The sequence below is a fragment of the Triticum aestivum genome, chromosome 5B, assembly GCF_018294505.1.
Source record: "Triticum aestivum cultivar Chinese Spring chromosome 5B, IWGSC CS RefSeq v2.1, whole genome shotgun sequence".
NCBI lineage: Eukaryota > Viridiplantae > Streptophyta > Magnoliopsida > Poales > Poaceae > Triticum > Triticum aestivum.
In genome coordinates, this window is record NC_057807.1 from 13878547 (window position 1) to 13902982 (window position 24436).

General features: G+C 43.7%; 1 protein-coding gene and 16 non-coding genes across 17 annotated transcripts; all 17 read left to right on the top strand.

The window, feature by feature from the left end:
- Positions 1-7: 7 nt before the first annotated feature.
- Positions 8-105, top strand: LOC123118225 (small nucleolar RNA Z101). The gene has a single exon (XR_006457780.1). It is a non-coding gene; the product is annotated as a small nucleolar RNA Z101 (small nucleolar RNA).
- Positions 106-167: 62 nt separating this feature from the next.
- LOC123118239 (small nucleolar RNA Z102/R77) lies at positions 168-253 on the top strand. Its single transcript, XR_006457793.1, has one exon. It is a non-coding gene; the product is annotated as a small nucleolar RNA Z102/R77 (small nucleolar RNA).
- A 176-nt stretch (positions 254-429) lies between these two features.
- LOC123118231 (small nucleolar RNA Z101) lies at positions 430-525 on the top strand. The gene has a single exon (XR_006457786.1). It is a non-coding gene; the product is annotated as a small nucleolar RNA Z101 (small nucleolar RNA).
- Positions 526-599: 74 nt separating this feature from the next.
- LOC123118236 (small nucleolar RNA Z102/R77) lies at positions 600-686 on the top strand. The gene has a single exon (XR_006457790.1). It is a non-coding gene; the product is annotated as a small nucleolar RNA Z102/R77 (small nucleolar RNA).
- A 98-nt stretch (positions 687-784) lies between these two features.
- LOC123118241 (small nucleolar RNA Z102/R77) lies at positions 785-868 on the top strand. Its single transcript, XR_006457795.1, has one exon. It is a non-coding gene; the product is annotated as a small nucleolar RNA Z102/R77 (small nucleolar RNA).
- Positions 869-1056: 188 nt separating this feature from the next.
- Positions 1057-1153, top strand: LOC123118221 (small nucleolar RNA Z101). The gene has a single exon (XR_006457777.1). It is a non-coding gene; the product is annotated as a small nucleolar RNA Z101 (small nucleolar RNA).
- Positions 1154-1336: 183 nt separating this feature from the next.
- LOC123118287 (small nucleolar RNA snoR8a) lies at positions 1337-1422 on the top strand. The gene has a single exon (XR_006457837.1). It is a non-coding gene; the product is annotated as a small nucleolar RNA snoR8a (small nucleolar RNA).
- Positions 1423-1697: 275 nt separating this feature from the next.
- Positions 1698-1782, top strand: LOC123118290 (small nucleolar RNA snoR8a). Its single transcript, XR_006457841.1, has one exon. It is a non-coding gene; the product is annotated as a small nucleolar RNA snoR8a (small nucleolar RNA).
- A 338-nt stretch (positions 1783-2120) lies between these two features.
- Positions 2121-2198, top strand: LOC123118268 (small nucleolar RNA U83). Its single transcript, XR_006457819.1, has one exon. It is a non-coding gene; the product is annotated as a small nucleolar RNA U83 (small nucleolar RNA).
- A 71-nt stretch (positions 2199-2269) lies between these two features.
- Positions 2270-2363, top strand: LOC123118148 (small nucleolar RNA snR60/Z15/Z230/Z193/J17). Its single transcript, XR_006457752.1, has one exon. It is a non-coding gene; the product is annotated as a small nucleolar RNA snR60/Z15/Z230/Z193/J17 (small nucleolar RNA).
- Positions 2364-2471: 108 nt separating this feature from the next.
- LOC123118201 (small nucleolar RNA Z43) lies at positions 2472-2567 on the top strand. Its single transcript, XR_006457764.1, has one exon. It is a non-coding gene; the product is annotated as a small nucleolar RNA Z43 (small nucleolar RNA).
- Positions 2568-2913: 346 nt separating this feature from the next.
- Positions 2914-3000, top strand: LOC123118293 (small nucleolar RNA U31b). Its single transcript, XR_006457844.1, has one exon. It is a non-coding gene; the product is annotated as a small nucleolar RNA U31b (small nucleolar RNA).
- Positions 3001-3111: 111 nt separating this feature from the next.
- On the top strand, positions 3112-3215 carry LOC123118252 (small nucleolar RNA Z107/R87). Its single transcript, XR_006457802.1, has one exon. It is a non-coding gene; the product is annotated as a small nucleolar RNA Z107/R87 (small nucleolar RNA).
- Positions 3216-3296: 81 nt separating this feature from the next.
- LOC123118035 (small nucleolar RNA R30/Z108) lies at positions 3297-3392 on the top strand. The gene has a single exon (XR_006457662.1). It is a non-coding gene; the product is annotated as a small nucleolar RNA R30/Z108 (small nucleolar RNA).
- A 231-nt stretch (positions 3393-3623) lies between these two features.
- Positions 3624-3705, top strand: LOC123118263 (small nucleolar RNA snoR77Y). The gene has a single exon (XR_006457814.1). It is a non-coding gene; the product is annotated as a small nucleolar RNA snoR77Y (small nucleolar RNA).
- A 296-nt stretch (positions 3706-4001) lies between these two features.
- Positions 4002-4122, top strand: LOC123117971 (small nucleolar RNA SNORD14). The gene has a single exon (XR_006457599.1). It is a non-coding gene; the product is annotated as a small nucleolar RNA SNORD14 (small nucleolar RNA).
- Positions 4123-19370: 15248 nt separating this feature from the next.
- Positions 19371-23126, top strand: LOC123115449 ((E)-beta-caryophyllene synthase-like). The gene is made up of 7 exons (XM_044536607.1): positions 19371-19548; positions 19808-20066; positions 20168-20540; positions 20726-20944; positions 21037-21172; positions 21616-21861; positions 22493-23126. The coding sequence occupies exons 1-7, from the start codon at positions 19411-19413 to the stop codon at positions 22796-22798; spliced, it is 1677 nt and encodes a 558-aa protein (XP_044392542.1). The 5' UTR covers positions 19371-19410; the 3' UTR covers positions 22799-23126.
- The last annotated feature ends 1310 nt before the right edge of the window (positions 23127-24436 follow it).

Genomic DNA, 24436 nt, shown 5'->3' on the forward strand with positions numbered 1-24436 from the left:
CTGGTGGTTGATGCATATGAGGATACACGAGTTTATGGGTAATTTGCGTCTGAGGCATTTCAATGATGTCATACTCCTTTTCACCTTGGAGATCTGATGCATCATTTCTTTTTTGTTCTTTCTATTTTTCTTTCAGAAATCTTTTGTTTTTGGTTGTAATTGGCGAGAGATGAGATGATGAATGAGATTAATTTCCCTATTGGTTTGACTGGCTGACATGATGGCCTAAATACTGAACCGAATCTGATCATCCTGCCTTCTTTGATATGAAGAGAAATGAATTTCGTTGAAGCTTTTCCAGTTTCAAAGATATGGTGGTGTTTGTTGTGGAATTTACCAAAAATGATTTTCGTGCAGTTTAAAACACAAACAAGCAAATGTTAGATCAATTCAGATATAAAAACTTTGTATTCTTTGGAATGGGCATAGTCGATGCAGATGACGAGACATGAGTTTATGGGTAATTTGCATCTGAGGCATGTCTGTGATGTCACACTCTTTCACCTTGGAGATCTGATGCCTCTGCCCTCATTGTTGTATTTTTCTTTGCTGGTACTTTCCTTTCAAAAATATATTTAATATTGTGTTTAGTATGCCAGAGATGATATGATGAATGAGATTAATTTCCCTATTGGTTTGATTGGCTGATATGATGGCCTAAAATACTGAACCGATTCTGATCATTTTCTTGCTTCCAAGATTAAGTCCTTGCTTTATCATTGTATCCCTTGCTATGTTCCATGCAGACTAATTTAATCTAATCATTTTCTAATTTAATCAGTGGAGGTGAGATGACGAATGATTAATTTCCCTATTGGTTTGATTGGCCAACATGATGGCCTATATACTGAACCGAGTCTGATCATCATCCCTGGTTTGTTAAGAAAAAGTAGTGCATTTTGTTTTTAGCTTTCTTTTGGTTTTGAAATGCTGTAACTCTGCCTTGTATATTGGTGTCAAAAATGAGTTTGATTGGTTCTTGCTGTCTTCTTTTGATGTTCATTTGAAATGTTCAATTTTTTCAAGTTGTTGCTTCTTTTTTTCGAACGAGCTTTGTTGATGCAGGTGAGGAGACACAAGTTTATGGGTAATTTGCGTCTGAGGCATTTCTATGATGTCACACCCTTTTCACCTTGGAGATCTGATGCATCCTTAATAATGTTCACTTATTTTGACTTCTTCCTTTTTTTCATTTATTTCTAATGTCTAGATGGATCTTGGCGTATGCTCAATCTGACATTCCAGTTTACTTTCTGCGCTTCAATTTTCTTCTTCTTTTTTTTATCTATTATAATTCAAGTCCTTATGGTTCTTCTAGTTTTGAGTTGGAACATTTGGTGGTGCAATGATTATAAAACATTCCTCGTACTGATGGGAGATCCACGTGAACGACTCCTATACACCCATAGAATCTGAGCACCAATCATGCCTCTTCTGGGTTCATTGGATCCTTTTTTTTGTGTTTTTTGTCCTGAGGTTTGTTTTACATTTGGTTCCGTGTTTATTTGTCTGAGGTTTGTTTTGCATTTGGATTTGACACTAAGTGTTTATCTGAATTTCTTGAACTTTTAGATTTGTCACCTTTAGAGCTAATATTTGGTTGACATTACTTGTCCTGCTCCAAGATGCCAAAATAATTCAATGGTTTAAATATTGTGTGAATTGTTAAGGATTTATTCTTGGTGCTGTTTGTTCCAATTGTGCAGTGATTATAAAACATTCCTCGTACTGATGGGAGATCCACATGAATGACTCCTATACACCCATAGAATCCGAGCACCAGTTAACCATTTGATCTCAGTCAATATGTTTTTTCTGATTCCATTTTGTTTTGAGGACGGTTAAGGTTGATATTTTGTCTTTGTCGTAGCTGGCATCTTCTTGCCTCCGACCATTCTTTTATACCTCTCCAAACTGCTTTCCCCTGTTGAGATTCTTCAGCTGATGATTGGTTTGCTTAAGTGTTTTTGTTTGTTGGTGGCCAAGGATTAAACTAAATTAATAGACAAGCATATGTCTGAATTTTCTTCATGTTGAACAATCTAATCTTCTCTATGAGGCCATTATCTTGCCCATTTATGTATATGTTCTTCTATTTGATGTGTTTTCTGGTTGAATGATGCTGATGATGATTAGTGTGAACCTTTCTCAATGAAATCACTCATGATTACATAACCTACTGCCTTCCTTCTGAGGCATCATGGTTCCTGGTACCCTGTTTCTGTTTTCTTTGTCCTTTTGTTTTTATGTCTCTTGAATTGGTGTTTGCCCAGGTCGAGTGATGATTACAAGTGCATAGTTCATATGATCAAATCATGATTACATGAACAAAAATAGTCTTTCGCTCCTATCTGATGGCCTTACAACCTAAACCTTTTACACGAGAATCAAATAATTTAGTTCATCTAACCTAACGTTTTTCATTTGAAAATCAGACAATTTAGTTTCTAACTTTCTATGATTCCTTAAGAGGACGGTGAAGATTGATATTTGGTCTCGTTCGTCGTAACTGGCATTTATTTGCCTTGCCGACCATCCTGCTATATCACCACCCATATTCTGAGTCCTCTTATTACATTATATTTGGGCTTGACATGTTAATTCTTTTTTATTATTTGGCCATTGATTAAACTAAGCTAATAGAATGATTTCCATTTGACTAATCAATATGCTGAATTTTTTATTTGCTTGGATGTGAGCAGTGATGAGACAATTCAATAAATATGATCTTCCAGGTGTGATTATCAATCGCTACGTTCTTACTGAGCTCCTATCCCGTTGCTTTTGTGTTTTACTTCTATTGTTGTTGGCGATTCTGTAACTGATTTTGTAAATTCAGTTTGATTGCAAGAATAAAGTTTTATTGAGTACAATAGATATATTGCTGGTTGCAAAGATTTTCCAAACCAGTTTGAGGATGATGATTTCATATTTGTCGCCCCAGTCTTAGGGTCTGCATTGTCGGATCTGTGCTGATTGACATACTTCTGAATCTGACTCGGTAAATGATGATTCAATATTTTGCTGCACCCTCATCCCTCCCAAATTTGTTTCAGTCATGTCTTCCAGTTGGTTCTGTTTTGTTTACATACTTGGTTCTTTTCCTTGGGTGATGGCAGTGACGATTTGCAAATATTCAAGCTCAACAGACCAAATCACAGGTTTTCTCTCAGGAGTTGATTTGTATGCCGATTATCCCGCTGAACCGAGCCATCCGATACCTAATTTTTTTATCTGCCGTTCATTGTTCTTTCCGTTGTCCTTTTGTGTTTGATTTTGTTTGCTGTTTTGGGCAACGTAGTTGCGATGAGGATAACAAGCTCCCTCTTCTGAAAGCATTGACGACATCGCTGGCAGAATCGAACCAATTAAATATTGCCACCACTGAGCAACTTGATCTTAATCTCTTTTCGCGTTCATTGATCGTTTGATTCTTCTTACCTTCCAGTCTAGTGGCCGAGGTGGCTTAAGCTGTCCATATGATGTCATCTTTGCATCTGAATCCACCAGTGATAATTTTGCTGTTGTTGATTTGGTCAGTATCAATGGATTCCTGTGAATGATAAGGCATTTATATTCTGATGATAGACCTTGTTTTCCAAATTAGATCTAGAATGCAATTGAATCCTATGATGATTAGCTTTTATGTTGGAATTACCGTCAGATTCCAGATGATGATATATTTGCGGCTTTCTGAGGTTTAGTACTGCTTGGGTCTTTTACTTTTCATATTGTAAGCAACAGCTGCTTCTTCTCTGCAAGTGTCCTCCTCATAACTGTTGTTAATTGGTCTGGCTGGAATCCCCATTTAAACGCCGTTTGGTTCAGCTGGTGTTAAGCTGGTTTCTTTCTCTTTAATCTCGATTACTCTGTTTTTTCTGCAAGTATCTAATTGTCTGTATGTAAATGGGCCTGTTGCCATGTCTCTGTTAGCTATGAGCATTTGTCATGCCCTCTGTGTTCCTGTGATCAATTTGATCCAATCAACTGGGGAAATGATATGGCAGTGATGATAAATTCAAGGCTTGTTTCTCAAAACATTCGCAGTTGCCGCCTAAGAGCTCTCGCCCAGCCAGGCTTGAGAGCTAATGCTGCTAATTCCTTCCTTGGATGTCTGAGCCTTGATAACATCCCATATTATTTTTATTATACTTTAGTTTGTTTCTTCACTGCTTGTTTCATTCACAGTTGCTGCCTGGGTTTTCGCCCTGCCAGATTATATTGTCTCGAGCTGAAATCATCCTTTTATGCGCTTCATTTAGGTCTTAGTATGTGATTTGTAGGTCTCGTGACGAAAAGCAACGGTGAAGCATGGAAGCCCCCTGAACACTGTTGAACAAGCGTTCATTGCTGCCCGAATGACCCGAAATAAGTTCGGACAGAGCACGAATATGGCGGTTGGTCTACTGCTTGGTAGCAGCCAGATAATAGTGTACATGCTTGCTAGAAGCCTTTTTATCCGGCGTCCTAGATACTACGGCTTTTGTGTTGCATGGTTGGTTGATGTACCCATGGAAGCATTGCTAGCTTGCCTATGCTTAAGCTTTGTTTGCTGTTGCTGTTTTCTGTGGATGAACCGCGGCGCGTTGCATGAAGACTGCTAGCTTGCCTATGCTTAAGTTTTGGTTCAAACGGAGGTAGTATGTGATTGGTGTTATGTCGCCGGTATTACATGCCAACTCCGGCAGGTAGCCATCGCCCTCCTGCTTAATGCTCCACTGCTCGGTATCTCGCCAGAACGACACACGTGCACTTTGATGTATCCCCATAGCATCAGCTATTCCATTCTCACTTCTCTCTTCTTCACAGAGCCGCCCCAACCATAGCTGGTCGACTCGCCACCCAGCGCCTCACTTAACATGTACCCATGGCTCCTCTCTGCATCTCGCCGCCCTGGCCTATGGCCTCCGCCCGAACCTTGCCGCCCCATGAAGAAGGCGTGGTGACCGCAAGACGACGACCGTAGAAGGGGAGCGAAGGGAGGATGGACGATGTCGTCCGGTGGCGAGGGCGAGATCTAGGCCTTCCGAGCGAGGGAAAGGGAAGGAGGTTGCTCGAGGGGATGAGAGTGGTGGTGGTAACTGTGGGGGAGGTTGCCGATGATTGGTGACGGCGGCAGACGAGGGAGAGGAATGGGGGTCGGGCGATCCCTTCCTTTCTCTCTTTTCCTCTGCCCCTTCATGACTATGGAGGATGACGTGCACCAACTAACAGGAAGCAACACAAACGACCAATCAGAACTCGGCCAAATGAACCAATCGCAAATCGAGTAGAACAATTATTCCTAAGCTGATGTGGCATACACGAGCGCTCGACCTGCGCTTCCACCTTAACGGGTTTATAGCCTGAATTATAGTAACTCTGAGTTCGCCGTTGCTCATTTCAGCCTCCATATTTTTCCGCCATTGTGCCCATATAACGATTTTGGTGGTCTAAAATTTGCAGGATCTGCTTTATTTGAGCTGGGCTATTACTACTTGGACTGAATATGTTGTTCCTTTACGGAAACTTGGACGGAATATGTGCTAAAAGCCTTTTGACCAGTGTGGATATTGAGTCTATTGGTTCAACCATAATTTTCTAAGCCGACGTGGCATACACGAGCGCTCGACCTGCGTTTCCACCTTAATGGGTTGAATTATAGCAATTCTGAGTTCGCCGTTGCTCATTTCAGCCTCCATATTTTTCCGCATTGTGCCCATAACGATTTTGGTGCTCCAAAATTTGCACGATCTGCTTTAGTTGAGCCGGGCTATTACTACTTGGACTGAATATGTTGTTTCTTTACGGAAACTTGGACTGGAATATGTGCTAAAAGCCTTTTGACCAGTGTGGATATTGAGTCCATGGGTTCAACCATAATTTTCTGCAGGGTTTAGGAAGCTGATTTCTTAGGCAACCCTTGCTTTGATCTGTACAAGTCATTGGTGCTATCTGCAACCAATGCGTATATGCTAGTTTCGCCCTGCCCTGCCAGTGTTTACTAGACGTTATGTACTATAAGATGATGACGTCCGTGTGTATAGATCTATGCTGTACTTCATTTCGATAGAAAATATGTATCTGCTTTTCACATCAATTTTATAAGGTCTGTTTTGGGAAGATGTGCCTTTGCTAGAGCATCGACAGCCAGGCTCCCCCCCCCTATATGTCTGGGCGGACGACCAAGTCATTGACCCGTCAAAAAAAAACACGACTTAGACGCACCCTTCATTCTAGCCGCGGACGTCCGGACTAATTGACACTTCTCAAACCCAGCCCAAATCTAAGGCGGGTTTGGGGAGGCACGGGCGCTCGGGCGCGTCCGTCGCGTTGGCCTAGCCCACGGTGGCCCTCCCAGACCCCACATATATCCCACATCCGGACGAACCGTAGACCAAAGTCAATACACTCTCTTCGTCCCATCCGCTTCCGATCTATGGCGAGTGACGACAGTAGCGCCGCCTCTGGTGGCAGATCTAGCGGCTCCGACGACCGGGAGAGCCTGCTCAGCAATGTGGAGCCGGACGTCCTGGAGGACATCACCCTCTGGATCGTGCCGCGGTGGTCGCGTCTAGACTAGGGTGGCAGCGAAAGATCTGGTTCCGTGCGGTCCTCCGTCGGCCGACAACGCAGTGTCGACAACATCGTCGGACCCTCATGTCCTTCGCACAGCTTCGCCTGCTTCGTGCCCGTCCAGGTACGCCACCTACCATGCCCCTCTCTGCCTGCTTAACTTTCTCCGGATGGCGTACCTGGGCACCACTGGGTCCTTGGGCCCATGCGGGCGCTGGCGCGGACTAGTACAGTTGAATCACAGTTGAATCCAAGGCACGAGCGGCACATCGTGAGCGCCAGCAGGTGAGGGAGCAGGTGGAGGCAGGGGAGGACTGTCCACACATCAGTGGGTCCGAAGGACCATCTCCTCGTGGGGATCCTCCGACGCTCCCTCACGATGATGGATACCTACGCGCGCCGACTCCTGTGCAAGAAAGGCGAAGCGCTCCGGCTCGCTATCGAGAAGTCAGAGCGCGATACGGCTGAGGCGGCTGCCATGGAGAAGGTGTCCTGGATCGCAAGGCACAAGAGCGTGTGGTCCTGGGAGTGACCGACACCATCTGCTCCTCCCCTGACAAGACTCCTACCTCACCCGCCCCTCCGACGGACCCAACTTCAATGATGACGCCCCTCTGCCTACGCTGCGGATGCCTATACGGAGGGGTACATGCGCACCGATGACTGCAAGGGGAAGGGTCTGGTGAGGAAATGGTGATTTCCTCTAGCCTTCTCCGCCTTAGTTTTATCCATGTTTTTTACTTTTTAGTATGAATTTGCATTGTCCGACGATGAATTTTGATCATTTTGTGTCGGATGACTATGACCGCTAAGCTAGTATGTGAAATTATGTCCGCTAAGAGTGTTCATCGTGTTCATCTACATACTTGCTATTTTACGTGTTGTATGGATCTGGGGGTTCGAATATGAGGGAGATGGTTGTGGAAGCAGCCAAACAAGGGGTGCTCATAGACGCACCCAAGCACGTCCGTGAACGTTTGAGGGTCCGGATTACATATATCTGGATGTAGATGCTCTTGTTGCACATCTAAATGACTCAATGAAATATAAAAAGGGAAAGAAAAAAATAAAATACCAGCATGAATCTCCACCTAGAATCGATGACGTATGTTGAACTTAGATGTGTAATACTTAGTGCACATCTAGATATATTTTATAAATAAATCTGAGGCATGTACTTCCATTTCTAGACATTAAGTTTTGGCTAAAGTGAAAATTTTCGTTTGATGTCGACTTCCGTTGTTGCTACAAAGCCAGACGTATGCTATATGAGTACCCGTAGAAATGTTTCCCCGCCTGCTGCCACTTAACTGTTAAAGGACGTCTAGGACGACAAAATTGGGCTTTAATGATCTAAACGCTTTTATAAAAGTTAACAGAGGGAGTATATGCTAGCACGCCTTTATTGAGTGAAAATGTGTTCCCCACGGCCAAAAATGTGTTTCCTGCTTAAAAAAAAAGTGTTTCGCTTGTTGTCCACAGTTTCCCTTTGTCCTTCATAGCCGTACCTAGCTACGAGTCCAGCCATAGAACTTTTGGCCCATGTCTTCTACATTATTTTCAAAGGACTCACAGGGGAAAGAAATCATTAGATGTTAGGTCGCCATCACCGCGTGAAGAATGCGTTTCCTGTGGGCAAAAGCAATTACCGGCCACACAATTGGATGCTATTTCTCGTCCTCCATATACTGCCATTTTAGTAGTTTAAATTTTTGCTCAATGGATAGCTATTTACAATGATGTTAAATAGTATCACTGTCACAACTGCTTTATTGGTGGTCACGACATACATCACTGTTGGCTGCAGCGCTTCAGCGTACTAATGAAGATTATAGCTGGTGTTAACGAAGTTAAGTGAATTGTGCTGAAATTAAGTCAACAAGGGCTGGAACCTCTGCCCAACAATTAACTGGTTAGGCAGATATAGTCTTATCAAATGCTTAAACTATATTGTATACAAGTGATTACATATAGTTTCATGCTACATACACACCTCACTTAGAAAACTATGAACTTAATTACGAGAGAAGGTGGACAATTAATTAATATACTAAAAAGATTAACACACGTCCTCTCTCATATAAAAAAGATGTTGAATTTACCATGATTACTTTCATTGTGATCAACTAATTTACAAATGTGTCCAACTCCAATATCTAGCCCACCCTTAAGTACAAAGTCTACCTGTAATAAAATTCGTTGGCATATTCGTTACAATTACAAAAATCTCCATGTTGACGAATATGCCATCTTAAAGCTATCATGCAGAACCTTTGTGTACTTTCCACTTAGTTATTTTACCATGAGCCCCACTGCCACTTTATTGACTTCAGATGACTCTGCCTGTAATTGTAGTCCCAATTTTCATTCATCACTAGCAACACTCTCATGAAAATTAAGTTCTTTCTCGTTCATCATTACCATCACATTTTGATTATAAAATCATCACCATAGTAGCCTCTTCCTTAATCTTCTTGAAAAGCAAACAACTCATATCAGGTGCTACATATATTAGTTACTTGAACTCACTATCCTAGCCCTTGTTGAGTGTGTGTGGAACTTGAAGCATTTTTTGGGCATACTTCTATTCACACAACATGCGAACAACATACATGGAAATAGATGTCTTAGAATTTCCAACCACATCCTATATCCTATATCTTATATATACCTAAATAGTTGATCCCCACTAACTCCAATTCCCTCAATATGCAACTATGCCACCTCATCATGTCACATGCAGGATAAAGTACTTATATTAACATGCACTATGCATGTCCTCCTATTCAATTTCTACTAACTTGAATTCTCTAAACATGCATACATGCCACCTCACCATGCCATCATGCAAGGGAAAACATACATATCAACATGCACTATGCATGCTATTCATATAAAAAACTATTCTATAACTATAGAATAATCAAATGCAATAAAATTGTATTTTGGTTTAAGTTCACATATTGTTAGGCTAAATACTAATGTTTCATACAACGAATTCGCGCTGAAATAATTGCAACTCCTGCTGCAAAGTGCAGAGTATAAGAGAATGGTTAATGATGTACTCCCTTCGTCCACGAATAAGTGTATGCATAGAAATTTTACGATAGATTATGGAGGGGAGTAAAAAATGCATTGGAAAGGTGCAAGCCACTATCTCTCTCCTATTTAATTACCCACCCAATGAGCTAAGTGCATGTAGAAAGTGAGAAGACCATGTGTTGAATATCATTGGTCTTGATTACTGTGTGATGAGAGAGGAACATTTTTTCTACTTTAAAAGTGCATTGGGAAGATAGAAGTACACTCTTTCGTGGACAAATTTTGAATGCCAAACATAAGAAAATTTATCTTAGGATATGTTATGTTACTAGCTAAGTTACTCCCACTATGACCAGCCTAAGAGCCCACTCCACTCTCTCTCCTCTCTTCTCACTCCTTCAAGTAGGAGTTTAATGACATGGTAAGTCCTATAGTCTGCTAACTAGGTCTCATTATAGCAAGTACAAAAATGGGATATTAGCCCGCTTACGTGTCATTTTTGCCTAAGTGGAGGAGAGAGATAAGCTTAAAGGGAGGGAGTGGGCTCTAAGAGTAAGTACAATAGTGAGCTATAAGTCTGCTTACATGGCATTTTCTGCCTATGTGGAGGAGAGAGACAAGCAAAAAGGGAGGGAGTGGGCTCTAATGCAATAGCCATCCTGTACACGCACTACTAGGGAAAAGCCTAGCAGCAGCGCGGGTTTTGGCCCTCTCAGTAGCGCGGGTACCGGCGCTACTAATAAGGCGCTACAGCTAACGTATAGCAGTAGCGCCTGTTGACCCACGCTACTGCTACACATGAATAGTTGCAGCGCTCTTTAAAAAAGGACGCTACTGATATTATCTGCAGCGCCGTTTACAGGGAAGCGCTACTGGTAAGTCGGCGCTACTGCTAAATCCCCCCCTCACTACTACTAGTTTTATTAGTTTTTTCCCTGCATATTTGTTTTTTATTTGTTTTGCATTTGAATAGGCTTTATACAATAATCTTTAGCATATCATCCACATACAAATGTAATCATAGTATATACATACAATTAGTCTCATCAAATCATGTCATCATCATAATCATCATCCAACACAAAGTGGTCTCTCGTCATCAATCTCGAAAATAGCGATACAAGTCTCGATTACTTGCAAATACATCGTCATCCATCTAAACAATGATATACACGAGAATAGCTATCACTTTGAGTACATGAGTTCGTATCCCTCTCTCGCATTAGCATGAACCTAAACTAAGTACTGCGTGTCGCTCGGAAACCGAAAACCGGTACACCTGGGCCTGACACTCCGGCCACTTGTCGTATATATACTCCTGACGTAGCACTTCTTCGCCATCTATGATCTATGCACCTGCATTGTCACATGAGTCGATGATATGCAACATATATAGTTGAGCAACAGAAAGAGACAGACTTGGCAAAAATAGAAACAACATATCATAAGCATAAATAACAAAGTTCATCGTACCCAAAATGACCTAACTAGAGTGATTTTCGCTAGTCGAGGAGGAGGACAGTTTAATTACATCACAAATAAAGTTTCACCGTGCATAACTCAAAGTTTTGTCATAAAAGAAAGTATGGACTAAACGGACACATTGTCATATATCGACAATCACTCCATCATGTCGTGCCATCCATCCAAGTCAGAGAGATAGTCATCGAGCTTAGTGAAAGGCTTCATGTCGAGACGCTGAGAGGATATCCATGTTCGGATGTCTTCCCGCGACATTTGTCCTTCTGCATGGAACATCCCTGTTTTTCCGACGACCTCATTCATGATGATTTGGGCAAGTTCGCGCTGGATGTTATAGAACTCAGCTCGAAGTCGATGATCCTCGATATCTCCTATGTCCTTTGCCCATTGCAGAATATGGGCATCGCCAGATCTAGGTGCCATGTGAAGGTTCTGGTGATCCCGTCGGTACTCCAGCATGTGGTGTAGGACATAGAATCCATCATTAAGAGAATCGTTTGGTTGCTGGATGCAACAGAAGTCAGTCTTATGGCTGAAGGCGGCCCTGTCGCCCCTTCTCTTCTTGTCCCTAACCTCTCCACCCCTTGCTTGGTAGTAAAACATAGCACTGTCGAGAACATCTTTGATGTGGGTGTAATCCTTTTTGTGAATGTTCTTCGACGAGTCCAAGTAAAGAGCGTGGGAGAATAGGGGGTAGAGGATGATGAGGACGGCGCACCCGCCGCTGCGCAAAATAAGTACACCTCAAATTAATTAGCCTCCATCGTGCAAATGAATTATTGAAATCGAAGGAAGGATAGCAGCGCAGATGACTTACACGAGATGATAAGGCACGAGAATCGCCTCCTTGTCCTTATTGGCGAGCATGAAACTGATGATGTAATCCCTCGCGTATTCACGATGCTGTGCACAGACTCCCAAGAAGCCCTCGTGCATGTAATACGGGTCAGCGACACAGATAAAACGTATCTGCTCAACCCCAATGATGTAGTTCATGTGCAAGGCATAAAGGCGGACAAAAGTAAAATCCAGCTTCTTCACGTGAAACATGTCGAATATGTAATCGAATCGGAGGAAGAACTTATCCGCGGGGAAGCAGTAGACGTACGACATTTGCCGCGGAACGTTAACCACGTAGAGTGGGTATCCTGGATCTTTCGAGGCGATGAGGCCTTTCTCTACCCACAGCACATCGTCATGAAGTCTCCTTAGATCGCCGAATCTAGCCCGTAGCGCTGTTTCAGGTAGGATTGGTCGATCGGGGATATGCCATTTATCCGCATCGGGGATATCTACACGGTCCTGAAGCCGAGGCTGCTGAGGCGGCTGGATCATAGAATCAACTTTTTTTGCCTTTCCTCGCTCTCTTCCTAGGCTTCTTTACCACCGGATGGTCGTCAATAACACGTTGAGACGGTAATTCAGGCACCGACTCATGATGCTCAAACCCTGAGGAGGCGCCAATATAGACATACTGTTCAGCGCCATCGTCATCCTCATCCTCATCCATGGCGACGTCATCAGCGACTAATGGAGCCACCTGCTTACCCCGTCCGCTATCACCCAACCCGACACCCGACGCTAATTGGGTAGGTGGGGTGTTGATGTTCATACCTTGCTGAGGCTGCGTGCTCGTGGGTGTGCTCCCGGCTGCCTCCAGACGAAGCAGACTCTTTGGCCACAACAGGACCCACCCATTGCAACAATCACCAAGCCGCCGCGGGGTCTCGTCGTCATCCCCCACTAGTATTAGAGGAGGCAAATTCTCGTGGCCCGGTTTGACACTGGCCACGGAAACCTTGAAGACGTTCGGGGGGATCGACCGGCTGTGGAACAATGGTTCCTTCGGCTCCATTATCGTCCCCTTCCCCACGTCCACCTTCTGTTCGCCGATGGTGTACAATATGATGCACGGGGTTTCGTCGGCCTGCAAAGAAAAGTCTGCGACGTGAGACATCCGAAAGGCAACAAAAACGGGAGATTATACATTTATATTGAAGGGGGCCGGTGTGGCAGATACCGTGAGGGCGTCGAGCTCAGCCAAAGAGGAGGCACCACCGAGCACGTCCGGTGCGGCAGCCGGTGCGGGAGCATGTGCTGCCAAGAAGTCAGCAAGGGGAAAGTCCTCTGCATTTTTTTTTGGATTTTCCCTTGTCCAAGTGTGAACGCCCGTCACCAAGGAAGTAGATATATCTGCAATCGCCTGTTTTGCGGCAGCTACCGCTGTTGCGGCTGTCTGAGATGATTTCTTCTCAACCGCAATCTCAACCTTCTTGTCGATGCTTTCTTTAGTTAACCTCCGTCTTTCCTTTTTCTCCTCCGTGGTCTCACGGTAGTACTTCTTACACGTGGCGCCGTCTCTGACACCGTGCACGCGTCCATACGACGGTCGAGTATCCACCGGTTGTTGTTTCAATATGTTCAACGCCCGGTTGAATTGAGTGTCCCACTTGGGCCTCGCCAATGCCTCAGACGGCGAGTCGCTTTCGGCCGCAATCCGGTGCTGCTCTCTCTGCAAAAGGCACAAGGATCGTTTACAAATATGACTAACGTGTGCAGTCGAATTGATCAGAAACTAAAATTACCAGCAGTCTCATGAACTCCGTAATGACCGGTGTTGTCTCATAAACCTTCTTCAGTGGGTCCCAACGGTGGCGGGCCCTCAGGACGTCACGCTCCTGCGGGACGGTGAAATCCGCCAAGGGGTCTGGGATGCCCAGACTCGCGGCTTCCGCGTCCTCCTTGGCCCATTTGGACCTCTTTCCGCCGTAACCACGGCTTCCGAGGTGGTGGGTCCCAATGTTCCTCTTTTGAAGCCCCTTCATGTACTTAGACTTTTCTTTGGCAGCTTCGGCCTCGCAAGCCTCCTTGAATATTTGAAAACTGCTCTTCCGTGATTGTCGGACTTTCCTTTACAATCTCGGAGTAGGGTTCCCCGTCGTTGATCTTTGCTTTCACTCAATTTTTCCAGGCAGCCAACGCGTTGCTAAACTTGGTCATGGCGTGTTTGTTTATCTTCTTCATTGCCGGGTCCTTGTCTGGATCTTCATAATCCTTCTCATTCCGGCCCGGGAACAAGAATATCTGGTGAAACTTCTTTAGGAGGGAGCTCCTCATATTTTCTATCTTCTTTAGATTCTCATCGTTGATGGTGGCGGTTGTCCGTATGATGCAGCCTATTTGATTGCCGTAGCACGCGCGCGCTTCCTCGGGCGCCTTTGGCTCAAAATTGCCGTTGTCCACCTCCGTGACCACCAGTCTAGTAGTCCTGAGTTTGTTAGGAACCCGTTGCCTCTTTGCTTTCGGTTCTACACCGGCTCCGCTCCCCGAGGCAACACCGGTCTCAGCGCCGGTCTCGATGCCGGTCTGAATCTCAGCGCCGGTCTCAGTCTCAGCACCGGTCTGCATGTCGGTCTCAGCACCGGTCAGCGTGTCGGTCTCAGTCCCCGATGCCACCGGTGGGCCCAGCAACAACATCTGTTGATCGTCGGTAAGGCTAAAAAACTCGTCTGCCGCCCGGTAGACGTCGTCGCAATCACCAGAACCCTGTCCTTCATCGTTGCTAGCCATGTTTCCTATGATTAAATCTAGTCAATTAATTCTAGACCTAATAAAATGAATAATAACATAAAAAGGACAATTGTTTTGCAGGAATGTTGACTCCTTCCTGGTGCGGCAAATCCCGGGCACTCGATATGTCCTAGTTTGTAGCACAAGTCATGCCGAAATTCACGGGAATTTTTGGCATGACCTTTGCTAAAAAGTGGACAAATCGAGAACCTGAAATTTGCCGGAACAGAAATGAATCAACATTCCGGCAAAACATAGGCCACTCAGCATCATTCCCTGGAAACAACAAAGCCACTTGGGCACAATCGAACAACTTCAATGAAAAGATATAACATGACCACTTCAATGAAAAATAAAATTTTCCTAAATTCTTTTCCTTGAAAAATAGTGGTCTTTTCAAAAATCAAAAACCTTTGCCAATCTACTTAACCTAGCTTGTTAATCCAACGAACCTAATTAACCTACCTATTTAACCTAGTTAGTTAATCTAGTTTACCTAGATAATTAACCCTAATTAAACTAGTTAACGCAGCTAGTTCTCTGTTAAAGCCTAAAATAAATTTTTGCACTAATTAACATGGATAATTAACCTAATTAAACTAGTTAACCTGACTAGTTCTCTTTCAAAGCTCTAACTAAGTTTTTGCACTAACCTAGATAATTAACCTAATTAAACTAGTTAACCTAACTACTTCTCTGTCAATGCCCTAACTAAATTTTTGCCCTAACCTAGATAATTAACCTAATTAAACTGGCTAACCTAACTACTTCTCTGTCAATGCCCTAACTAAATTTTTGCCCTAACCTAGATAATTAACCTAATTAAACTGGCTAACCTATGCATGAGAGAGAGAGAGGAGGGGTGGGGGTTTACAGATGATGGCTCCGGTGGTGGCGATGGAGGCAGTGGTGGCGAGGGAGGCAGGGGCGTCTCCGGTGACGGCGAGGGAGGCAGGGGCGTCTCCGTTGACGGCGAGGAAGGTGGCGTCGACGACGGCTCCGGTGGCGTTGACGAGGCCGCGCGGCTCCGTGGCGTTGGGGGCGGCTCCGGTGTCGTCGACGGCACACGGCTCTGGTGGCGTCGTCGTCGGCGGCGAAGTGGGGCGACGGTCAATCGGGGAGACGGCGGCGCGCGGGGTGGGTTGAGGGATTTGGGGGAGAAGTGGTGGCCGGGGGGAAACGGTTTTTTGGTTAAGTCAAACTTAGCGGTAGCGCGTTTCCTTTTTTAATTTTCTTCCTTTTTTAATTTTCTTTTCTGTTTCTATAGCGGGGGTCTAGGACACGCGCTGCGGCTACGTTAGCTATAGCGCCTCTTACGAACAAACGCTGCTGCTATGCCTTCCTCCGATTTTTCGCTTTTTCGTTTACTTTGCTTTACATTTTATTTTTCCCTTTCTCCTTTTTCTATTTCTTTCATTTTCATTTACTTTTCTATTTGTTTTTCATCTTATTTTATTTCCGTTAGTAGTAGTGCTCTTCTCAGGAAACGCACTGCTAATTATGCTCTAGCGGTAGCGCGTTTCTGCGAAGCACGCTACTGCTATACGTAGCCTAGCATTCTGCCAATGAGAATATTAGTAGTAGCGCTTTCTCGGCCGCAAGCGCTACTGCTAAGTTTGTATCTGTAGCGCGGTTTTTCTTAGATCGCTACTGCTATATAGCACTAGCGCGCTTTTTTGACCCGCGCTGTTGCTAAATTTCTCTGTATAAGGTTTTCCCTAGTAGTGACGTGCTCTTTGAGGAAAGAAAAAGAAACAAAGTAAAAAAAATCACTAACCTTAGAGCCAACGTATTGTATGAGTGAATGATATTGCTAGCAATTGATGACATGGCAATCTTATATATCAAGCTTTTGGCTATAATATCAACCATGCTCTAATGCAAAAGCCAGTCTCTGCACATGCTCCTAGGTAGGATGAGTAAATGAGAGAAAGAGAGGGAGAAAGTGAAAAAGTCACTAGCCTAACAACCAACTTCATAGTCAACCCTATTGCATGAGTGAATGATATTGTTAGCTCTTGATGACATGACAATCTTATATAGCCACCTGTTGGCTATATTATTTACCATGCTCTTAGACTTGCTCTAATCTCTACTATGCATATAACAACGGACCTAGAAACCAAGTAAGGGAGAGGCCGAGTTGCATTCAGTGCATGTAGTGTGCTTTGGGCTTTGTGCCAACAACTGGTTCTCTAATTAGAGTATCCACAACCGGGCACCCCAAACCCCCTTCATATACCCGGGCAGACGCCCCGGTCACTGACCGGTCAAAAAAACACGACTTAGATGGGCGCCTCAAACCAGTCTCAAAAGCCCCGGGCTGATCGACACCCCTCATATGCATCCCAAATATGGGGCGGTATGGGGAGGCCCGGGCACGTCTGCCATGTTGAAGCCGACCCACGCTGGCCCACCCGACCCCACATATATACGTCCCCATTTGCTCCCCAGACTAAACCCTAGTCACTTCACTCCAATCCCTCCCTTCTACTTCCGCCACCCAAGCACTCGTCCGGCGATCTCCCGCCTTCTCTGGCATGGCAGAAATCCGATATGTCGAGTGAGGTGTTGTCCCGTGCGGATTGGAGGAGGCAATGGCCATCCGGATTGCACTTTGTCCGTCGCGAGTCCATTGCATCGGCACATCGGGCACTCGAATCCTAGGCTGGATCATCATGGTCCTCCCGGGAGCCTGCCAATCTCCCTTTCACCATCATTGGTCCGCCGGAGTATGGATTCTACTAGGACTGGTGTGCCCGCCATGGGAAGAAGAGGATGGAGGTGGCCGAGGCCCGCCTCACTGCCGACATGGTGGCGACGGAGGCGACTGATGCGGCGGCGCGGGCTGCCATAAAGGAGGAAGCCATCCTCGCCCGCATTGCAAAGAAGCGGCAGCGGAGAAAAACACGAGCCCTTGCCCGAGAGCAGAATCGGGTGGTCAGTGCCATGGATGGACTGTCCCCCAAGGAGGAGAAGGAGGACAACGATGGGTCAGACAGCTCCGGCAATGAGCAGTCCGGCTCGACCCATACTGCATTTTCGACCGCTACTTCTATGATAAGGACAGCAAGGGCGCCGGGAAGGGCAAGGGAAGCAACTGATGATCTTCTCCATATCGATTATGTAGGTTAAACATGCAAAATTTTGGTAGTCTGATGGCATGTCCTGATATAGTAGCCGAAAGATGTGTGTAAAGCATCGTTTACATAGTTGCATAACTTTGTATGGATTTGAGGTGTGCTAACTGAGGTGTCCGGTTGTGAGAAGGGAAATTTGAGATGTGACCGGTCAGTGCATCCGAACGCGCCCGGATGCCTCCACAAGTGTTTGAGGGCCAGATTTGCCAAGTCCGATTGTAGATGCTCTTAATGTCTTCTAGGTCTCTTTAGTTTGCATACACGTGTGTATATGTTTACTTCCTACAAATTAAATCTCAACCACATGGTTTATTGTAATCCTTTCATTTCTGTATACAAGACGGAAGACCACTTCATATTTTTATCTTTTAACTTTGATTATTAATTTTATCAACAAAAAGTGAGTTATATGCCACAAAAGGTATGTCATCAGATGCACATTTCAAAAAAACTTTTCCATGATGTATTTTTGACGGCTTACAACCCCTATTTTATTGATCAAAATTATCAGTCAAAGTTTGACGCAAAAATTGAAATGGCCTTGTATACAGAAATGGAGGGAGTATTCCAGATCCAACCGACAAAGTTTTTTGGAACATGGTTCCACGCGCATCAATTATTGTTAGGGAACGTGTGTTCATGTGTGTGCATAGATAGTGCTCCTGGTGGTGTAGTGGTGTACGTTGTAACGTTATCTAGGACCTAGTCTTTAGGCTTGTTACGTGTGAGTTAGTTGAGCTTCTGTACTTACATGTACGTGTAATCACTCATCAATGAATGAAAAGTATTGCACAAACTGTCTCTCCTATCCTTGCTCTGGTTCTAACATGGTATCAGCCATCTAGATCCAAAACTTCCGCTGCTCCAGTTCCCACCCCTCCCTGTGACCATGAGCTCCTCCTCCCACTCTTCCTCCGGCGGCTCCGACGAGGACGAGGACCTCGGCCTGCCCGTTGCAACTCACACCCCTCCCCACCCCCCAAACAATTCTGATTTGTTTTATGCTTGAGTAATTTGGAGGTCCGATTTTGTTTTCTTCGTTAAGAATATCACGAGTGTCATTTCTTTGCGAAACTCCACATGTAGAACAGTCGATCTAGTTTGGTAACCTTGAATTTTAGAATTGTTTGATTTTTTTGCCTTTTTATTTTATTTTACTGTTTATAGTGGGTGAGTGGAACCATATTCACCATTGCATTCGAGATCCAACCATCTAAAAAAGTTAGATGACATGACTTAACATGGTTTCTCTATGAGTGCTTCCAGTTACTAGATATAGAAGATTGCGATGGAGAATCTTATTGGGTGGCCTGCCCAAAGGGAATAACGTACTATGAAAGAGATGCATGCCTTAGAGTTTTCAAACCTCTACATAACTTCTTGAAAAAAAAAACTTAATTAATGAACACGTTTGTGCCACAGTACTGAAAGTGACAGTTACAATATCACGTGAATTTTGCATTCAGTGTTCCTGTGTGTCTCCAGTATTATACACGTGTACCATTTAGGGGCCTCTCCTATTTTAATTCTTATATAAAGCCAACCAGTTCACAAGGCATGCATCACCAACCTTAACATTATCAGAGAGAACTGATCAGCTGAGCTCGAACGTTCTCTGGCAATGGCAGCCTCCGTGGAGACTCACCGTCGCCCACACCCGCAGCCTGTGATGAACGACAACCAACACAGCCACCGGTTTCACCACCCCAGCGTCTGGGGGGACTTCTTCCTTGGTTTCAGGCCATTCTCTCCGGCGCAGGTGAACTAAATTTAATTAGCACACAGCAGTGTTGTACCTTCTTGTTGGAGCTAGGTTGGATGAACTAGTAGTACTTCCGTTGCACAACTCTTTATAGATGTCGTTTTACAATATGTAGAAGTTAAACAACTTAAGGTCTCGAGGATAATATAACGCACATCATGAAGTATGTTTTTGTTGAACATATTTTCATGCAAAATGGACTGTCGAAGCATAACCTCGGACACAAAGTGAGTACTAATGTTACATGCTCTTGCAGTGCCTTTCCATGAAAAACAAGGCTGATGTAATGAAAGAAGAGCTAAGGGCGACAATAGTAGATTCGGGTTCTGTTGATCTGCCTCGGAAGCTTGAGCTTGTCGATACTTTACAGCGGCTTGGTTTGGACTACCACTATGGGAAGGAAATCAATGATTTGTTGTGTGGGATTCATGATGCCGGTGATGAAGCCCGCGATCTTCACACGACGGCCCTTCGATTTTATTTGCTCAGGAAACAGGGATTCAATGTTTCACCAGGTATGACAAACATAATTAGAATCTCAAAGACGTGGGTAGGTGAGGTTTTCTAGAAACATTTGTCCTAATAGAACCATGTGTTATACTTGACAACGCTGCAGATGTATTCCTAAAGTTCATAGATGCCGATGGAAAGATTATCTGCAACGACACAAGAAGCCTCTTGGGCATGTACAACGCTGCCCATGTTGGAACCAATGGCGAAGAAACACTCAGCAGCGCGATCACTTACACAAAAGACCATCTCGAGCGTGCCGTGGAGCAACAAACAATTTCACCATCAATATTGCTCGATCAGGTGCAGCGCGCACTGGAAACGCCTCTTTTTAGGAGGCCTCGAAGAGTTGAAGCGCGACACTTCATCTCAGTTTATGAGGGTATGAGTACAAGGAATGATGCCATTTTGGAGCTTGCAAAGCTGGATTTCAGTATTCTTCAAGCTCTGTACTGTGAGGAGTTGAGGGCTCTTACTCTGTAAGTGACTCTCTATGATGAAATCTGCTAGTATATTGGCAAAATTTACCCTCTATCCGTCGGTGCAATTTATATTCCGCCACTAAACTCTAATGCCAGACACAGCCCTATGCCCCTTAATTCTTGAATTGGTTTTCATATCACCCCTCGTACCATTACAATACGAGTTCTTGGTTTGGTTGCAGGTGGTGGAAAGGACTGCAACTACAAGACCATTTGAGCTTCGCACGAGACAGGATGGTGGAGATGCACTTTTGGATGTTAGGAGTTTTATTTGAGCCACAATATTCATATGGACGAATCGTACTCACAAAGTTCTTTACATTTATATCGATATTCGATGACATTTACGACAGCTACAGCACCTTAGAAGAAAGCAGGCTCCTCACCATGGCAATGGAAAGGTCTCTATATATCTATGTGAGCTAGGGTGGTTTAACAACCAATTAATGTGTTGCTTGGTACTAATTCTGAAACAACTCTCAATTGTTTTTAGGTGGGATCAACAAGCCGCTGAACACCTCCCAGGTTACATGAAGTTTTTCTATAGCAAAGTACTTGCTACGATGAAGGTCATTGAAAAAGATTTGGATAGTCAAGGAAACAAGCATGCAGACTATGTAAAAAAGCTAGTAAGTTGATGTCTCATGAACATGCTTAATTCAAGAAAAATAAACCAATAAATACTCGCATAGGATCATTATGTATGGACACAACTAGCACTATGGTGCGAAGCCTCTGAATCACATGCAGGAATTGATGCAGAGCCCCTTGAGGCGTGCACAAGTAGATAAAAGTGATGAAATCATCAAGACTCTTTGTAAATTTGAAATATTTTAACTCATAAACAGTGTACTCAATATATGGCTCATCTTAACTGTTGGTTTTGTTTCACGAAACTTAAAAAACTGAGACCATGATATTTGTCGTCTTAAAAGTTAACACCTATACTTATGAAGCTTCTGTTTCGTTTATGTTCGCTCGTTAAAAAATCTGCTGTGTGAAAGAAATATGTGTATATATGTAGACAATCAACTTCCCAGTGAAAAATAAATATATCATTGTACTTATGCAGCTAATCGATGCTACGAAATGCTACTACAATGAGGTGAAATGGCGTGAGGAAAGCGACACACCAGTTACTGTTGAGGAGCACCTGCGATTCTCGGTGCCTAGCTCTTGCTGCATGCATGTTGCATGCCTTGCATTCGTTGTCATAGGAGCGAGCGGAGATGCCATCGAGTGGGGCATGACCTATCCTAAAATCATGCGAGCTTCTTGTGTCATTGGCCGTGTCATCAACGATGTGGCTTCACACGAGGTTACATACTTACAACTGTAAATACATGTCATGTTTATTTATTTGTAGTTTCTGGTTCATGGATAAGTTTGGGATCCTTCTAGTTTTGTAGCTTGTCGCTTTTATTTGGCAGTGAATATAATCCAAAAGAATAATAAATCCTAGTTGTGTGCATCATCATATCTATACCAATTAAAAGCCAATTAAGTAAACTGATCTAATCCCTCCATTCTGAAATAGCCCCTCTGTAAACTAATATAGGACGTTTTAGAGACTTGTGTATCTAAGACTCTAAAAATGAATATGTAAATATTGTTGTAAATTATAAACTTACTGAACTTCAAAATGTTTTACATGGTAAATCTAGCGATATTATTGTAGTTAACAAAAAAAATATCTCAAATACGACAGTCCCCTCAGAGAAGTTTGGGAAAATATTTTCTAGAACACCATCTATTTTGGAATGGGGATAATATTTAACTGGTCATACAAACCAGTTGCCATACAATATAAGTTAACTAATGGAAAAGTTATTTAACTAGAAAAGGACACCCAGGTTTCTGCATCAATTGATGCATTGCTGCACGTAGCCATATTAACAGAAGGCGTGAGCACTTTATTAACATGACCCTCTTTATCCCTTTTAAATCAGCGAGAACAAGAACAGTGCTATGGCGAGAGGTCTGTGATGTCAACGGTGGAAGCATGTATGGAGGAGAACAACTACACTGCAAAGGAAGATGCATACAAAAAGCTCAGGGAGCTCATAGAGGAGTCATGGATGGACATCAATGAGGAGCTCCTCAAGCCAGACACCGTGCGGCCGGCATCGCCGCTCCTAGAGGCGGTGGTGAATTCGACACGGATGTTGGACTTCTTGTACAAGGATCAAGACGCGTACACTGATCCACGGGCTCTCAAAGTGGTAGTAGATTCTATATATGTAAATCCTATATAGAGAAACGTATTTATATTTGTACGGGCAAATAGTCATGCTATGAGAAACCATGTAACTGATCACTCATGTATCATGCAATGTATCTACGAGAAAGCTATGAGAAAAAATGTACTATGCGTAAAACGAATGATAATCAAGTCTTTCAATCAGCTGGTTTAGCAAGTAGTATCTAGACTAAACATGCATCACACCATCCACTACTTTATATCTGGATCTGGCGAAGCTGGTGCCTGGAAGCTAGCAACATATAGGAGCTGCTCTCGTAGCCTCGTCGAGCCAGTCAGTACCTACCAAGCGAGGGATAGGAAGCAGAAATTGTGCATTGTACTTGGACCATCGTTTGTAGCGCCTTAGTGTTGAACATTTCCCGAGCCAATTGACCAATTCTCGGTGCTTTACCTTTTATGGTGTCATAACATACTCTTCGACACATATGTTATCAAATGGTTATCCCTAGGCGTTAGTTGGTTGACCGAGAAAAAGAAAACCAGTCGCCTCCTCCACTGTTGGATTCAATTTAAGTGCTAGATATGGGATCTCAACGAGAAGTGACGTAGGGCGTCAAATGTGCCCATGCAACAAATCATTCTATGCCACAGTAAATCCTTACTGTTGCAAGTGTTGAAAAATGTGTCACAACACCAGCAACATGAATAATGTATGTGTGCAACATATGACCAACACTGGCAAAGACACTGAAATGCATTTGCAGCAAGTGAAAATCCTCTGGAAGCATATATAAAAACCCAAATATTTGTTGTAAGATTGTTTTGGTGGAAGTGTTCCTACTCCTCCGTAGAGGAGCCGCAGGTATTTACTGATTGAGGGCAGGAATAATCCCTGCCGTGGTTTACAAGTATCTACCGATCGCTAGGATTCAACAGAATAAGAGATATGAGGTTACAAGGGAGAGGAAGAGATAAGTAGTTGAGATTTCAATGAGATATATCTCTAAGTCTAACACCCTCCCTTAATCTGAACTATCTATATTAAGATTGTTCTTGAATGCTTCAAATGGCTTGTATGGTAGAGCTTTGGTGAATCCATCAGCTACTTGATCTTTGGAAGGAATAAAGCGTATCTCCAACTTCTTCTCTGCAACTCTTTCTCGTACAAAGTGAAAGTCTATCTCAATGTGCTTGGTTCTGGCATGAAAGACAGGATTGTCACTTAAATAAGTAGCCCCCAAATTATCACACCATAGACATGAAGTACGATGTTGCTTTACACCCAATTCCTCAAGCAAAGATTCAAGCCAAATAATTTCTGCAGTGGCATTTGCCAATGATTTGTACTCAGCTTCAGTACTTGACGTTGACACTGTTGCTTGTTTCCTAGCACTCCATGAAATAAGATTAGAGCCAAAGAAAACAGCAAAAGCTCCCGTGGATTTTCTATCATCACTGCAACCTGCCCAATCTGCATCAGAGAAAGCACTAACAAGTGTAGAATTGGAACGTTTGAAATATAGTCCCAAGCTTACAGTATGATTCTTTTGACAGCTGTTCAATGGGCAGAAGTAGGAGCATGCAGGTATTGACATACTTTGTTAACAGAAAATGAGATATCCGGTCGTGTCAAGGTTAAGTATTGCAAGGCTCCAACAACAGTTCTGTATCTAGTGCTTTCCTTCTCATT